Consider the following 16311-nt stretch of genomic DNA (forward strand, 5'->3'; position numbering starts at 1 on the left):
ATAATGATATTGTGAAGCAACATGTGAATATACATTTTTCTGAGACATCACTAAAATCACAATCACAAGAGCTGCGGTTTTGGAGATGCTCTGATCCAGTGGTCTAGACATCACAATTTGGCCCTTTTCGCTCAAATCCTTATGCTTGTCCATTTTTCCACATCAACTTTGAGGACAAAATGTTCACTTGCTGCCTAATATATCCCACCCACTAACAGGTGCCATGATGAGGAGATCTGTTAGATCTGAATGTTATGCCTGATCGGTGTATTATGAGCTGCTTTTGGCACAAAGACGTTAAAAGCAGTAAAGATGTAAGAGAATTGTAGTTACCAAGTCCTCTTGCAGCGATATCTGTGGCGAAGAGGACCGCAGCTTTCTTACGGACAAAGTCGTTGTACACCTCCACCCTCTTCATCTGCGGCTGCTTTCCATGCAGAGCCAAAACCGAGATACCGGGCCTCAGCCGGCAAAACACACGGAACATGTACTGAACCTGGAAGCCCACACATTCAAGTAGTGGATGTTTAGAAACGTAATAAATATGTGGTAAAGCAGTGAATGTCCAATTCCTGTCCGAGTAACAGTTAACTATTCACCGCATCTAAATAATGAACAAGAATTCATTTACCTCTTTGCAGCAAGCGAAAAAGACGATAATCTTCTTCTGCAAGTGACTCCTCAGGAATGAAAAGAGCATGTTGACCTTCTCGTGCAGCTCACACACTACGTAGCTCTGCTCCAGAGTCGCAGGAGTGCTGAGGAGCGCAATAATCATCAAGACAGAATTCAGTTTTAACACACAGCAAACGAGAACTAATTCAATCGCTCTGAGATCGTCCGTCATCTGATCTTTCTCTGCTAATCTTCCTCAGCTCAGGAGCAGATACATCACGCAAGCCTCAGGACTCGACAGCTGAGATGTGTTCTCTCTGACTTTCAGAAATCAGTCTAAAATAAAGAGAGTCAATTTATTTATTTTTTTCAATTGCTTTTACAGAGCTGCCTGAAATTGACTTTATGCTTTCATGAGAAAGGAGAATTTTGTTTAATGCTACAGCAAATCCTCAGGGTTTTACCATTTCTGATCACTTTCTTTTCTAAACTGATCTTTTTAATACTTGCCAGGATGTTGGGATTCATTTGCACCAAAAAAAAAAACAAAAAAAACACATTCATTATTTTCCTCCAACAGCTCTCCGTCATGTTTTATTCATGACTTATTTTAAATTCTCAAATCTGATTGGTCAGGAGGTGTTGATTAATTTTCTATAATGCCCACTCTGACCACAGTGACAGAAGACTTATATTAATGCGCTCGTTCACATACGTTATTGTTTCCATAGCAACAGCTGACTTGCAGGGTGGACACTCTGTATGAGTACTAACATACTGTATGATTAATAACAGAGGAGAAACAAGAGGTTTCTTCAAGCAGGAGAGACGAAATCGTTGGTGTTAAAGTGAAACACAAGCAGATTCGTACCTGAATTTAGCCTGTTCATGAACCCACACATACTCAGGGTCCTTCAGGCTGAGTCTGGCCAGGTCTTTCACAGACTTGGTCTGTGTGGCAGAGAACAGAAGGGTTTGTCTGGTTTTTGGAAGATTCTCCACAATGGCGTTGAGTGTGTCGGCGAAGCCCATGTCCAAAATTCTATCAGCTTCATCCAACACTGACATGGAAAACACATGGAAGTCCAGTCGGATTTTGGTAAGGTAACAGATTATTCAAGTGATCACGTAAACAGTACTGTAACTATATTTTGTACTTTTATGGTAACTCAGGAAATCAGGTTATTTACAGCAGGTGAGGAAACCTTTTTATCAAATCTTTCAGATCATAGATTTACGATTCTGAATCATCTCACAGTCAAAACCAACACTGAGCAATAATTCAGCATCATCCCTGAGCAAGTGTGTACCGAGCATGTGCAAGTCCGAGGCGTGGAAGGTGGAGTTTTCGTCCATGTGCTGCAGCAGACGTCCCGGGGTGCAGATGATGATGTTGGTGCGATGAATCTTCAGCGACTCGTCCTTGAGGTCCTGCAGCCAGATACATTATTAACAAGCATTAGTAACAAGTACCCATGTCTACTGCATTCTCTCTATAATTGGTCCTTCTGGAGAAAGGAAATCTGGTCAGTTCTTCAGCTGGTTACATTCATGATTCTGGATTCATTAAAATTCTACAAACATCCAAACAACTGTTCCTGAGATATCACATGAACCAATCCCGGACGAACGGCTAGACGAGCTGAACACACAACACAAACAACATACACCAATGACGCTGTGAGAAGTGGGAGCTGATGGATAGAGTTAGACGTCTCTTTAATGACCAGAAAGACCTCCATAACCTGGGTAAGTCACACCACCTCAACTGCACTGACCACACACTGCAGCTTTAGCTTTAGTTTAAGCATGATAAGCAATGATGTAATGGATTTCTATCCATATACACCAATCAGGTATAACATTATGACCACCTACCTAATATTGTGTTGGTCCCCCTTTTGCTGCCAAATCAGCCCTGACCCGTCCTGCACTGTGTATTCTGACCCCTTTCTATCAGAACCAGCAGTAACTTCTTCAGCAGTTTGAGCAACAGTAGCTCGTCTGTTGGATCGGATCACATGGGTCAGCCTTCTCTCCCCACGTGCATCAATGAGCTTTGACCGCCCATGACCCTGTCACCGGTTCACCACTGTTCCTTCCTTGGACCACTTTTGATAGATACTGACCACTGCAGACCGGGAACACCCCACAAGAGCTGCAGTTTTGGAGATGCTCTGATCCAGTGGTCTAGCCATCACAATTTGGCCCTTTTGGTCAAACTCGCTCAAATCCTTACGCTTGTCCATTTTTCCTGCTTCTAACATCAACTTTGAGGACAAAATGTTGACTTGCTGCCTAATATATCCCACCCACTAACAGGTGCCATGATGAGGAGATACTCAGTCTTATTCACTTCACAGGTCACTGGTCATAATGTTATGGCTGATAGGTGTAAATCACTCGTGTATTCAATGTGATCCTACAGTCTTACCTGTAATTTCTCACAAAGCCTCTATGTATCAGTGCTTAATACTGAAAACTTTTATTTACTTTAGTTTTTGTAATGGAAAATACACAGCTATGAGTTTAATGTTACGCTGATTCTAAGGATCGATTGATCCAATACTTGATATCATAAACAAAGGACAAACTGTGTTAAAGCATGCTGCAATCATAGCATTAATAATTCACAATATTTAATCAATCCTTATAGAATCACTAGAAACGGTACACCACACATCACATTTCTTTTATAAACAGGAAACACACCTTTCCACCAATAACAAGTCCAGCTGAAAAGTCATGGTTCTTGCCCACTTTCCTCAGCACCTCAAATGTCTGATATGCCAGCTCTCGCGTGGGAGAGATTATGAGAGCACCGAGACCGTCCATGGCTGTCCACTGGTTACGGTACAGACACTCCAACACCTATGCACAAAAAAAATGTCAAATCCAATCAAGCTGTGTACATCAACTTTAACATCTGTATGGGAACAGGGTAAAGTCTGTTTTTTTGGTTATTCAGTAGACATCACTTACAGGAATGAGGAAAGCAAGAGTTTTCCCAGAGCCGGTCTTCGCAGCACCCAAGACATCCTTCCCCTGCAGAGCGAAGCCGATGGTCTGCCTCTGGATCTCTGTGGGCTGCCGATACTGAGCCTCTAACAAACCTGCCAAAATAACACACACATTTGTTTTACTGTGATGGGTCTTAGCTACAAAATAAACCACAGCATTAATATAAAAGGATGATAATAATAATCTTAAATACCTCGCAGAGTCTTCTTAGAGAGCGGAAAATCAGAAAACTTCACAGCTTCTTTTGGATTTATCTGTGAAAGAAAAACCACAGAAACGCTCAAACTCCCTGAATGATTATTAGAGACCTCAGCCTTAAAGATCACAAGGCAGAAAAGAAAAAACAAACTACACAAATTTACACTTTCTCCCACACCATAATCCCCCCTCCACCAAACTTTACACTTGGCACAATGCAGTCAGACAAGTACCGTTCTCCTGGCAACCGCCAAACCCAGACTCGTCCATCAGATTGCCAGATGGAGAAGCGCGATTCGTCACTCCAGAGAACGCGTCTCCACTGCTCTAGAGTCCAGTGGCGGCGTGCTTTACACCACTGCATCCGACGCTTTGCAGTGCACTTGGTGATGTATGGCTTGGATGCAGCTGCTCGGCCATGGAAACCCATTCCATGAAGCTCTCTGCGCACTGTTCTGGAGCTAATCTGAAGGCCACATGAAGTTTGGAGGTCTGTAGCGATTGACTCTGCAGAAAGTTGGTGACCTCTTCGCACTATGCGCCTCAGCATCCGCTGACCCCGCTCCGTCAGTTTACGTGGCCTACCACTTCGTGGCTGAGTTGCTGTCGTTCCCAAACACTTCCACGTTCTTATAATACAGCTGACAGTTGACTGTGGAATATTTAGGAGCGAGGAAATTTCACGACTGGATTTGTTGCACAGGTGGCATCCTATCACAGTTCCACGCTGGAATTCACTGAGCTCCTGAGAGCGACCCATTCTTTCACAAATGTTTGTAAAAACAGTCTGCATGCCTAGGTGCTTGATTTTATACACCTGTGGCCATGGAAGTGATTGGAACACCTGATTCTGATTATTTGGATGGGTGAGCGAATACTTTTGGCAATATAGTGTAGATACATTCAACCATGTCGAGTTCTTCAGTATCACACACACACACGCCTATTAGGTTTCTGACACTGTATTGTTAAAAATGCTGATTAAGACAGCTGTAGCTACATCCAGAAAAATCCAGCCACCACAACCCTGACCAAGAAAAAGCAGTTACTGTTGGTTCATCGCCATTGTCTTCATCATCATCATCATCCATCTAAACTAAGCAGCGAGTTAAAGTGATTTTTCTGGACCGAAAGCCACCACAACCCTGGGAAAGTGTGTGTGACCCCAGGAACAGGAACCCTTGATGGGACACCAGTCTATCACAGGGCACCATGCACACACCTAGGGGCTATAAAGAGTCATCAATTCACCTGATCATGTCTCTGAGAGGTGGAAGAAAACTCAGAAACCCACACAGACATGACGTAAACTTCTAAAACTCAACACGGATAGTAAACTGAGCTCAGGATCAAACTGTGGACATTTCAACACAACCCACTGGGATACACAACCCACTGGGATACACAACTGCTCCAAACTTGGGTATAAGGCAGAATCTCTTCAGCATCAGAGCTCAACCACTCAATAACACAGAACACACACCACTGAAAAGTAATCACACACACACACACCACTGAAAAGTAATCACACACACACACACCACTGAAAAGCAATCACACACACACACACACCACTGAAAAGTAATCACACACACACACACCACTGAAAAGCAATAACACACACACACACACCACTGAAAAGCAATAACACACACACACACACCACTGAAAAGCAATCACACACACACACACACCACTGAAAAGTAATCACACACACACACACACACACCACTGAAAAGTAATCACACACACACACACACCACTGAAAAGTAATCACACACACACACACACCACTGAAAAGTAATCACACACACACACACCACTGAAAAGTAATCACACACACACACACCACTGAAAAGCAATAACACACACACACACCACTGAAAAGTAATCACACACACACCACTGAAAAGTAATCACACACACACACCACTGAAAAGTAATCACACACACACACACCACTGAAAAGTAATCACACACACACACACCACTGAAAAGTAATCACACACACACACACACACCACTGAAAAGTAATCACACACACACACACCACTGAAAAGTAATCACACACACACACACACACCACTGAAAAGTAATCACACACACACACACCACTGAAAAGTAATCACACACACACACACCACTGAAAAGTAATCACACACACACACACACACACCACTGAAAAGTAATCACACACACACACACCACTGAAAAGTAATCACACACACACACACACACCACTGAAAAGTAATCACACACACACACACACACCACTGAAAAGTAATCACACACACACACACCACTGAAAAGTAATCACACACACACACACCACTGAAAAGTAATCACACACACACACACCACTGAAAAGTAATCACACACACACACACACCACTGAAAAGTAATCACACACACACACACCACTGAAAAGCAATAACACACACACACACCACTGAAAAGTAATCACACACACACACACCACTGAAAAGTAATCACACACACACACACCACTGAAAAGTAATCACACACACACACACACACCACTGAAAAGTAATCACACACACACACACACACACCACTGAAAAGTAATCACACACACACACACCACTGAAAAGTAATCACACACACACACACACACCACTGAAAAGTAATCACACACACACACACACACCACTGAAAAGTAATCACACACACACACACCACTGAAAAGTAATCACACACACACACACCACTGAAATGCAATAACACACACACACACCACTGAAATGCAATAACACACACACACACACACACACACCACTGAAATGCAATAACACACACACCCCCCACTGAAAAGTAATCACACACACACACACCACTGAAATGCAATAACACACACACACCACTGAAAAGTAATCACACACACACACACACCACTGAAAAGTAATCACACACACACACACCACTGAAATGCAATAACACACACACACACCACTGAAATGCAATAACACACACACACACACACCACTGAAATGCAATAACACACACACACACACACACACCACTGAAATGCAATAACACACACACACACCACTGAAATGCAATAACACACACACACACCACTGAAATGCAATAACACACACACACACCACTGAAATGCAATAACACACACACACACACACCACTGAAATGCAATAACACACACACCTCCTGCCTGAGGAACTTACAGCTGAAATAGAAAAATACTAGAAAAATACACACAGAGAGAGAGAGAGAGAGAGAGAGACAGCAGAGAGAGAGAGAGAGAGAGAGAGAGAGAGACAGCAGAGAGAGAGAGAGAGAGAGAGAGAGAGAGAGAGAGAGAGAGAGAGACAGCAGAGAGAGAGAGAGAGAGAGAGAGAGAGACAGCAGAGAGAGAGAGAGAGAGAGAGAGAGAGAGAGAGATAGAGAGACAGCAGAGAGTGAGAGATGGATGGAGGGATGGATGGATATACTTTATTGATCCCATGAGGGAAATTCTTGTACTCTCCATGTCCATGTCTCATTTTATCTTCATATTAATATTAAACATTACCGTTATAAATGTTTTATAAACTCTACCTTTAAGACTCTCTGTAAGACCATGACGTCATGCACTAGCGAACATTACGTTAAGCTTCGGTCCAAAAGGCCTGTTTTTGTTCGCATTCACATTAAAATCTATAATTAATTATAATGAATTTATTAAATAAACACTATTTACTAAAGTCCAACACTAAAAACACCAGAAATTCACACAAACAAACAGCGTGAAAAGAAGGAAGGCGGAACCGCGTGGAAACATCTAGTTAATAAGATCTGGTTAAATAATATCCAGTTAAACCCTGTCCAGGTAAACCCTGTCCAGTTAAACCCTGTCCAGTTAAACCCTGTCCAGTTCAGAGGGATGTCCAGTAATGTTTAGTATCTCACCTCGGTGTATCTGGAGGTCAGTTTCTCGATGTTTTCTCTCTCTATCTCCCACTCGCGTTTCCTCCTCGGTCTTTTAGTCTGTTTCTTGTTTTTGTCATGTTTCTTTTTCCATTTCTCAAAATTCCTAACTGGATCTTGAGGAAGGTTTTTCTTCTCTTTTCCCTTTTTTATCCGCATTTTCTTCGATAAACACACTTCATAAACCTACAGCATGTGGAGGAAACGTTGTCCAGTTCTTCGTGAACTCTGGTCAGTGTGGAGAGGAAAGAAAAGCGCCTCCTATCGGAATGGAGTAAAGTGCAGCGCTCTGAACATACCACTAGGGGCGTCTAGTAAGATGAGATACTCTATACTGTCAAAAGTTTTGGGACACCCCTCCAGATCATTGAGTTCAGGTGTTGGTCACGAGGAGCCTGGAGCTTTTTCTCCCAGTGGACTGTGGGCACAAGGTAAGGGATACCCTGGATGGGATGGCAGCAGGACACAACAGTACACACACACTCAAACTACTGACAATTTAGTGACGCAAGTCAGCCTGCAACACTTCTTTGGACTGGTGAAGGAAACCAGAGTACCCACAGAAAACCCCCTAAAAGGTGGGAACTCAAGCCCCAACCCCAGATCTGTGAAGCAAGCATGTTAGCCACTAAACCACCAAATCATCTACAGTAACCACATCCCCCTGGTCAGGGTCTCCGGCTGGAGCTGGTGCCTATAGCAGGAAAACAGAGCATCAGGTGGAAGACTTCACACCACCATCCTGGAAACACAGCAGTTCACCATTCACACTTTAATTTACCGTAACCAGTCTACCTACCTCCATGTGGGAGGAAACCAGAGAACATGGAGAAAACTTGTAAAACATGCAAAACTTCCCACAGACCTGAGCTCAGGACAGAAGCAGGGATCCTGGAGCTCTGAGACAGCGCACAAAAACTTCTATTACTACTGAATACATTATGTTTCACAAACTGCAATAATCAAAATAAAGGGAAGAAAATGAAAGAAAATAAGCATACATTGTCACTTCTAAGCTTGCCTTGTTAGTGATGTAATGTGTGTATGTCGTGTGCACTGCATAAATGTTCACCCACTTGAAATTTTCCACATGTAGGGAAAATAGCACTATAGATTTATCTAAATATCTAGAGAAATTTAGCTGAACATTGCACTGACTGAGCATAGAGTTTTCATTTCACTATATTGCCAAAAGTTTTGGGACATCTGCCTTTACATGCACATGAATGTAATATGGAGTCGTCCTGCCATTTGCAGCTATAACAGCTTCAACTCTTCTGGGAAGGCTTTCTACAAGGTTTAGGAGTGTGTTTATGGGAATTTTTGACCATTCCTTTAGAAGCACATTTGTGAGGTCAGGCACTGATGTTGGACGAGAAGGTCTGGCTCACAGTCTCCACTCTAATTCAGCCCAAAGGTGTTCTATGGGGTTGAGGTCAGGACTCCCTGACCTCTTGAAGCCCATTTCAGGGCATTTTCCTTACCTCTGGCTGGTTTATTAGTTTTTAAATCTCCATCCAAATTTCTTTTAAGCTGCTTGGTGACAATGTACATTGTTAAAAATGCTACAGGAATGAAACAGAATTAAATGCTGATGTTCACATTTCTTTATTTGCAATCCAAAATCCAAGCGTTATCAACAATCACTAGCAGGAATGTTATCTGAGTGACGTTACTGAGGTCTCAAGTGCAGCACTGAACAGTACACGGAATCATATACGACTAAAGAAGAAAGCAATTTGCAGTAAAACAAAACGTAAAATCCTCCCCGTGAAGGCTTTTAAACATTCATAAAACATAGAACATAGATCATATAAAATCATATTAAGCCCCCTCTCTCTCTCTCTCTCTCGCTCTCTCTCTCTGAAATATAAACATATTTACATACATATTTAAAATGTTAAAGCAATACTCTGGTACAAATCGTATTCTGATGACCGGTTCTGGTTATAGCTCAGTCCAGGCACAGCCGGATTCTCCTCTGTAAACGTTCCAGATCAGTGCAGTGTAATCGTAGCTCTGTATTTTCACTCAGAAACTTATAACAAAGATGCTTTGTTCAGACGCTTTAAAATGAGAGAGATGTCTTTTACATTTTATTCGCTCCACTCAGTGTTAGTCTTTTAAGGCAATCTCACAATCCTCGTGGTGTTTCTCGAGTTCAGCTACAACACCGATGAACACGAGTAACCAAGAGTGAGTAAAATAAAGAGACTCCCCAAAAAATCTTTTGAAGGTCTGATTGCTGTCTTGCGTCCTACAGTGGGCTCAGAGTCCCAGAATTCATTGCGATAATATAGCAGTGGTGGATGAGGCTCAGCTCTTTAAACTAAACTGTATGAGGGAAAAACCGGAGGTGAGGAATGGGAGGATATCGCAGTGGAACATTTACTCAGACGTTTGTTCGGACATTTTCTGGCAGTGTGTCTGATTAGCTATCTAAACCCTCCTGACAAAACCCTCCTTAACAAAGGGTTAAGTATGAATCTCTCTCATTCAGCCAAATTCTGTTAGGAAAGACGAATCTGCTCATGTGACATCAAAATTGTGCTAGATCATGTCACAACAGGTTTACATTCACGTGTCCTTTCTAAAGCGTGGTCGTTTCCGTGGTAACAGCTTATTCACGGAGATTCACCTGTACTTCGGTTCTCCATATAAATCTAAGCTTTAAAAACAAAACAGGTCGTTTAACAAAAGTGGTGAACCTTTCTGACATTTATTATTTAACATTTCTGGAAGGAGTCTCTAGAGTCAGAGCTTTGTAAGAGTCAGAGCTGTGAATTCACCTTCCTGACCGCTGCGTTGCAGTTTCTCGAGAACAAGCTACTATTTTTGTCATGTTGTCTAGAGAAAGTGATTTCTTGGTTCTATAAGTGATAACTTGTTTCTATGATGTTCCACAATATTAAATGTAACTGTAAATGGATAAAAAAAAAGTACAAATTGTAATAGTCTGAAAATTGCTGCAGTAAAAGGGGAATAAAAAACTAAAAATGTGCCGTTATTGGAAAATAATCACCTTGAGTTGTAGCAGTAACTCCATTTAGCTTCATCACACCACATCATCGTGGATCATTCTTCTCTAACAGCATGTCTCTGAGTGTTTTTATTCCCTAACCATCACCCATCTCTTTCCTCGGCTTGTGCCCTCACTAATTCTTTTTTAAAGAAGGCAAATCTCTTTTCCCAGGAGCGCACGTCCATTTCACACACTCTTGGTATGGAGAAACACTCAGATTAGATCTTACTGATATAGAATTAATTAAACCAGCAAGGTGTAATATCTTAACCTCATTTTGGTCCAGTGCTTGGGCTGTGTATTGAGAAACAGAAGTAATTATTTTGCCATTAGAATCTGGACTGACCTAAATTTAAATACTCTGTTTGTTTGTTTTTATAGAATATCTGTCCAGAAAAGCCAAACTTGAAAGTTAACAGATAAAGAGGATGAAAAAGGAGAAAATGTGCTGGTATGGGCCTGGCCTTCACTGAAGGCAGTGTTTATCTTTACACAGCTCTTCTGACATGATATCAGTCCGTTTAGCCGACATCATATTGTACGTAAAATGCCTTCGGAGCTTCATGCCGTGGGCAGCTGGTGTAATGGACACTTCCTGGTTACTACAGCGTCGAAGGTTCTCCATAATCTTAGCTAGATAATGTGAATTGGGTTTGGATTTTTAAAAAATAATCTGTCAATTTAAGGCAGAAAAAACACACAAACCCTACTATAAACTGTGTCTACTTACTCTTCCTGTCATAAACTCTCTTTCTGCTACAAAAAATATCTTTTTCATCTATAAAATACGAGACCTGAAACGCTAAGCTCTTTTTAAAGTGGAAACCGACGTTGTCACAGTGAAACACTAATTTGACACTAGAGATGTCTGCAGTACATGATGGCAACTGGTTCAGGAAAAGCTCCTCAGATTAGTCATTGGCGAGGAGCCTGTGTTTTCCGGAGACAGAATGGACAGAACGGACAGGGTGGGGGTCTGCACATCTAATTAACCCCCAGGTGTCCGTTCTGTTGTCCAGCTTTCACTTGACTTTACACGGAAAGATAGCGGTACACAGAACAGGAGGATTTTAGAATTTCAAGTGAGAGAGTTGAGCATCTGTACATCCGGCACAAGCACATTTATTCTGACAGACTGGCACAGTTCATCCTTCCCATCACATCTGATCCCAGCGGGGATTTTCCTCAGGCTTCCTGTTAGATCCTGTTAGGAGACAAAAAGAAACCGGGTGTAAAACACTGTGAAATGAACTCTACTGTACTGCAGTGCAGCTGCTTTAAAAACGTACGAAGCTACAAGTTTCATTACATTAAAGTGAACGTCCATGATTAATCATTTCAAGGTCAGAATCAACCCCCGGACTCCGGAGCTGTGAGGCAGTGATGCTCACCTGCTGCACCACCATGCTACCCCAAGTGGTGGTGCTACAGGAACACTGAAAAATGACATTAATGCATATTTGTGTGCATTTCTTGTGCTTTACCTTCCCTCGCCATGATCTTCCTCCACCCATGCCACAATCTTGCCCTCCCAGCCGGGCACCACCGCTTCGTCCTGAAACACCTGAGAGATCAAATCATATTCATTTACATATTTATACTCTATATCTATATACAATGACCAGCCATAACATTATGACCACTGCCAGGTGAAGTGAATAAGACTGAGTATCTCCTCATCATGGCACCTGTTAGTAGGTGGGATATATTAGGCAGCAAGTCAACATTTTGTCCTCAAAGTTGATGTTAGAAGCAGGAAAAATGGACAAGCGTAAGGATTTGAGTGAGTTTGACCAAAAGGGCCAAATTGTGATGGCTAGACCACTGGATCAGAGCATCTCCAAAACTGCAGCTCTTGTGGAGTGTTCCCGGTCTGCAGTGGTCAGTATCTATCAAAAGTGGTCCAAGGAAGGAACAGTGGTGAACCGGTGACAGGGTCATGGGCGGCCGACGCTCACTGATGCACAAGGGGGGACCAACACAATGTTAGGCAGGTGGTCATAATGTTATGCCTGATCAGTGTATCTTAAAAAGGATAATAATACACAGTACCACATGGTAAACATCAGCATGTTCATGTGAAAATAATGGCATGAACATACCTCCTCTTTCACAGTGCCAAACTCAGGGTCCAAAGCTTTAAAATGGTATCTGTAACTGCCCTCTCGATCTATAGCCACTTTAAAGTCTTGAAGGGTAATTTCTCCCAACCTGACATCAACACACAATGTAAAAAAGTAATATTTTAATATATTGACATAGCAAAGAATATACTGAAATCCTGGGAAATCCATGTGGCACAAGTTAAATAAATTAAATATAAAGGTATACACTCACTGGCCACTTGGCCAATTCATAAGGTAGCAACACAATGCATACCATCATGGAGATACAAGCTAAGTTAAAAATCATATCAAGAATATTAGAATGGGAAAAATGTGATCTCAGTGGCTTTGACTTTGGTCTGTTTCAGAAATATGCTTACTCCTGAGATTTCCTTATGCAAATAAAACAAAATACATCCATTGAGCTTCACTGTGTTATTGATGAGTGACATCAGAGAAGAATGGACAGACTGCTTTGAGGTGACAGAGAGGCTACGCTAACAAATAACCACTCTTTACAATCAAAAGACCACGTCGGAGTACCTTAACTGTTTAGTATCAATGAGATTATTTTATTTATACTTATTAAAAATCTTGCAATAAGGCAAAGATGTTCCAATATCTACCAAAAAGAAGCCTAATATTCAAATAGGCTCCTTCTAAACCATATAATCTACTTTTAAAACTAAAAAGCATTTAGATTCAGATGTAATACCATTGTGTTCTCCCTAGTAGTGCAGTGAGGCTTAGAAAAACTCTATTTTTTTAGGTATAACTGCATGTTCAGCAGAGTTTGGGGGATGTGGTAGCTTAGTTGAGGTGTTGGATTACTGATCAGAAGGTTGTGAGTTTAAATCCCAGATCCACCAAGCTGCCACTGCTGGGCCCCTGAGCAAGGCCCTTAACCCTCAACTGCTCAGTCGTATAAAATGAAAAAAATTATAAGTCGCTCTGGATAAAGATGTCTACCTAATGCCATAAATGTAACTTGTTTCTCATTCAGTTTTGCCAAATTTACTCACCTCTTAGGGATGTTGATCATAAAGGGTGTGAGTGAGCGGTCTGTGAAGTAGAGGACTTTGGTGGAGGGAGAGGAGTTGAGCAAAGGGCTGCTGTGAGAATGGACCATTTCTGCAGCAAAGCACACAGACAATTCAGATACACCTTTAACAAGAAGCAACAGCACTGGAAACTGCCTTCAACAGCACAAATCCAACTTACTGCATTCATAGGAGGGTGAAATGCTAAAGCTGCTGAAAGCTCGATTCTGCTTTGCTGCAGTTAGAGGTAAAGCTGCGACTATGTCTTCTGACATGATTCAATTCAAAACAGAGAAAAGGCTGTTGTGTTGGGATTTAGTGTTTATAGCTGCTGTAATGCAGATATAAAGTTTATTTAAAATAATTGAATTAATAACAGATAAAAAAATCTGTGCTATAAGAGGTATAAAGCACTTCTTTTGTCCTTAACTAGTCATGTGCAGGGACACTTACTGGTGCTGGAAGGCCAGGAGTCCCTGTCTGTGTGAGTGGCCTTGTGTCCTGGAGACTTCACCTTTGCCTGAAAAGTGTTGAAAAGTCTTGCCTCAGTTCAGCAATTACATTCATATTATTTGGAAATGGATTTAAATCCATATCATGCTACTGCACACTGTGTATTGAGATACATGGGCTGCAGAGCAGGAGGCTAAATGTCTGGAAACATTCTCCTACCTTTCTCTCCTGTCTGGTCTGTGACTCCAGTGTGTAGAGGCGGTCCATAAGGCTGGCCATGCCCTGCTCCAGTGTGTCCAGTGTGTGGTGCTGAGGGTCATGGCCTCCGAAACTGTTCCTCAGACTGCGTAGAGCATCCCGCACCAACTGCAGCTCCTCTGTCTGCCAGGAACACAGCCTCCCGTTAAAGAACATCTTAAGCTCCGTGTGAAATTTTAAATACAGTTATTAGATTAGTGGCATGTGGGTTTGATTAAAAACCTTTTTATGCCTTCTTTTAGCTAAGACTCACATAATTTCACATGTGGTTAAGAATGAAAACTGAGATTTCAAGATACATATGGGACGATGATGGTGAAGTCTCTGAATGTAAATACAACCATTATGTTGAATTCAAGCTTGAAGACTTGTTTGAGGATTATAAAATAAGTCTGATATGTGATTTATATGGGAACTCACTCCTTTGTGTGCTCGAGCTGTGCTGAGCTCTGGGGCTGCTGGATGCGTGTAGCCGTTGCTTGGAGATCCAGGTAGCTGAACCAAACGAACAAATAGAACCTTTCTTAGCTCCTAATTGCTTATAACAGCTGGTTAAAAGTGTTGTTACTGGTTAACAGCTGGTTAAAAAATGTTTTTTTTTTTGGTCTCACCTCATCTTTATCACGATCAGTGAGCTCCTGAAGAATCTTCTGCTTGTGCTCCAGCTCCCTCTGCAGGTCAGCCTTGAGCATTACACAAGAATAAATAACAAGCTGAAGCTTGTGGAGATTTGCCTATGGTTTTCACAAAGTCTGTGCTTTATATTTGGATGATGGACATACCTGCTGGCTGCTGCTGTCTGTCAGGTTGCGTAGAGCTTCGTCCAGTTTGAACTGCTGTTGCTGAAGCAGGCGGTCCTTCTGTCCTAACTCTTTCTGTATAGCAAGAAAAAGAAAGAAAAGAATTCTTGAATTAAGTCGCTCCACATTGATCAGCCAGAGCAGTTAAATCAGAACACAAATTTTCTGTACTGTAAAAACACACAATTTTCACTCTCTCAGGTGTTGTTATTATTTTATTGATCATATCTGGGTGTTGTCTATTAATTTGAATTGAATGTAGTGTACCTTATAATCACCGAGAAGCCTGCTCCTCTCTTCTAGCTTCTTATGAAGCTCTGCCTGAGGATCCGCCAACACACACTGATTACCACACACACACCAATATATATATAATAATATGAGTAGGTTCCACACACACACACACACACACACACACTTACATTTTGTCTCGCCAGTTCATCACGGTTCATGCTGGTGCGCAGGAGCTCCTGTTTGAGCTGTAACACAGATGACTCCTGTGCGGTCATCCGCTGCTGGAGAGCATCCTGGACACACAGCACACCATCAGCACATACTGACCTGAGTCTCTTGCACTATTAGCAGCTGAGACGAAAGCAGTGCCACATAAACATTCAGTTAAATAAGAGCATATATAATTAACTGTAAACAGGCGTGCGAGCGTACTGTTTACTACGGTATCATGACCATGTGTGTGTGTGTGTGTGTGTGTAAAGCATTTTCATATTTTGCGTCCAAGTGTAGCGGCTGTTCTTTAGTACTGCAGCAATGGCCCCTATAAAGAAAAAGCTCAAAAAGGAAGGCAGTAAGAAGCAGGAGACATTAAAAAAGAAATCATCGAATTATCAATTGTT

The 16311-nt window shown here is 41.9% G+C and overlaps 2 protein-coding genes across 5 annotated transcripts in view; both read right to left on the minus strand.

Moving 5' to 3' along the window:
* The window catches only part of ddx10 (DEAD (Asp-Glu-Ala-Asp) box polypeptide 10), a 41041-nt gene extending 33030 nt beyond the window's left edge, over positions 1–8011 (minus strand). For both annotated transcript variants that reach the window (XM_058415816.1, XM_058415815.1), the window contains exons 1-8: positions 7762–8011; positions 3830–3890; positions 3598–3728; positions 3328–3486; positions 1926–2046; positions 1487–1676; positions 632–758; positions 334–496 (exon numbers count right to left, since the gene is read on the minus strand). In XM_058415816.1, coding sequence (XP_058271799.1) covers positions 334–496; positions 632–758; positions 1487–1676; positions 1926–2046; positions 3328–3486; positions 3598–3728; positions 3830–3890; positions 7762–7938 — 1129 coding nt within the window. In that variant the 5' untranslated portion in view covers positions 7939–8011. The remainder of the gene's footprint in view (positions 1–333; positions 497–631; positions 759–1486; positions 1677–1925; positions 2047–3327; positions 3487–3597; positions 3729–3829; positions 3891–7761) is intronic.
* Positions 8012–9371: 1360 nt separating this feature from the next.
* dixdc1b (DIX domain containing 1b) overlaps positions 9372–16311 on the minus strand; it is a 38264-nt gene continuing 31324 nt past the window's right edge. For all 3 annotated transcript variants that reach the window (XM_058415677.1, XM_058415678.1, XM_058415676.1), the window contains 11 exons: positions 15880–15984; positions 15725–15778; positions 15440–15532; positions 15269–15340; positions 15078–15152; positions 14619–14780; positions 14400–14466; positions 13929–14037; positions 12904–13012; positions 12286–12365; positions 9372–12005 (listed from right to left, as the gene is read on the minus strand). In XM_058415677.1, the coding sequence (XP_058271660.1) occupies positions 11999–12005; positions 12286–12365; positions 12904–13012; positions 13929–14037; positions 14400–14466; positions 14619–14780; positions 15078–15152; positions 15269–15340; positions 15440–15532; positions 15725–15778; positions 15880–15984 (933 nt within the window). In that variant the 3' untranslated portion in view covers positions 9372–11998. The remainder of the gene's footprint in view (positions 12006–12285; positions 12366–12903; positions 13013–13928; positions 14038–14399; positions 14467–14618; positions 14781–15077; positions 15153–15268; positions 15341–15439; positions 15533–15724; positions 15779–15879; positions 15985–16311) is intronic.

This window comes from Hemibagrus wyckioides, linkage group LG18 (assembly GCF_019097595.1).
Source record: "Hemibagrus wyckioides isolate EC202008001 linkage group LG18, SWU_Hwy_1.0, whole genome shotgun sequence".
In the NCBI taxonomy this organism is placed as follows: Eukaryota; Metazoa; Chordata; class Actinopteri; order Siluriformes; family Bagridae; genus Hemibagrus; species Hemibagrus wyckioides.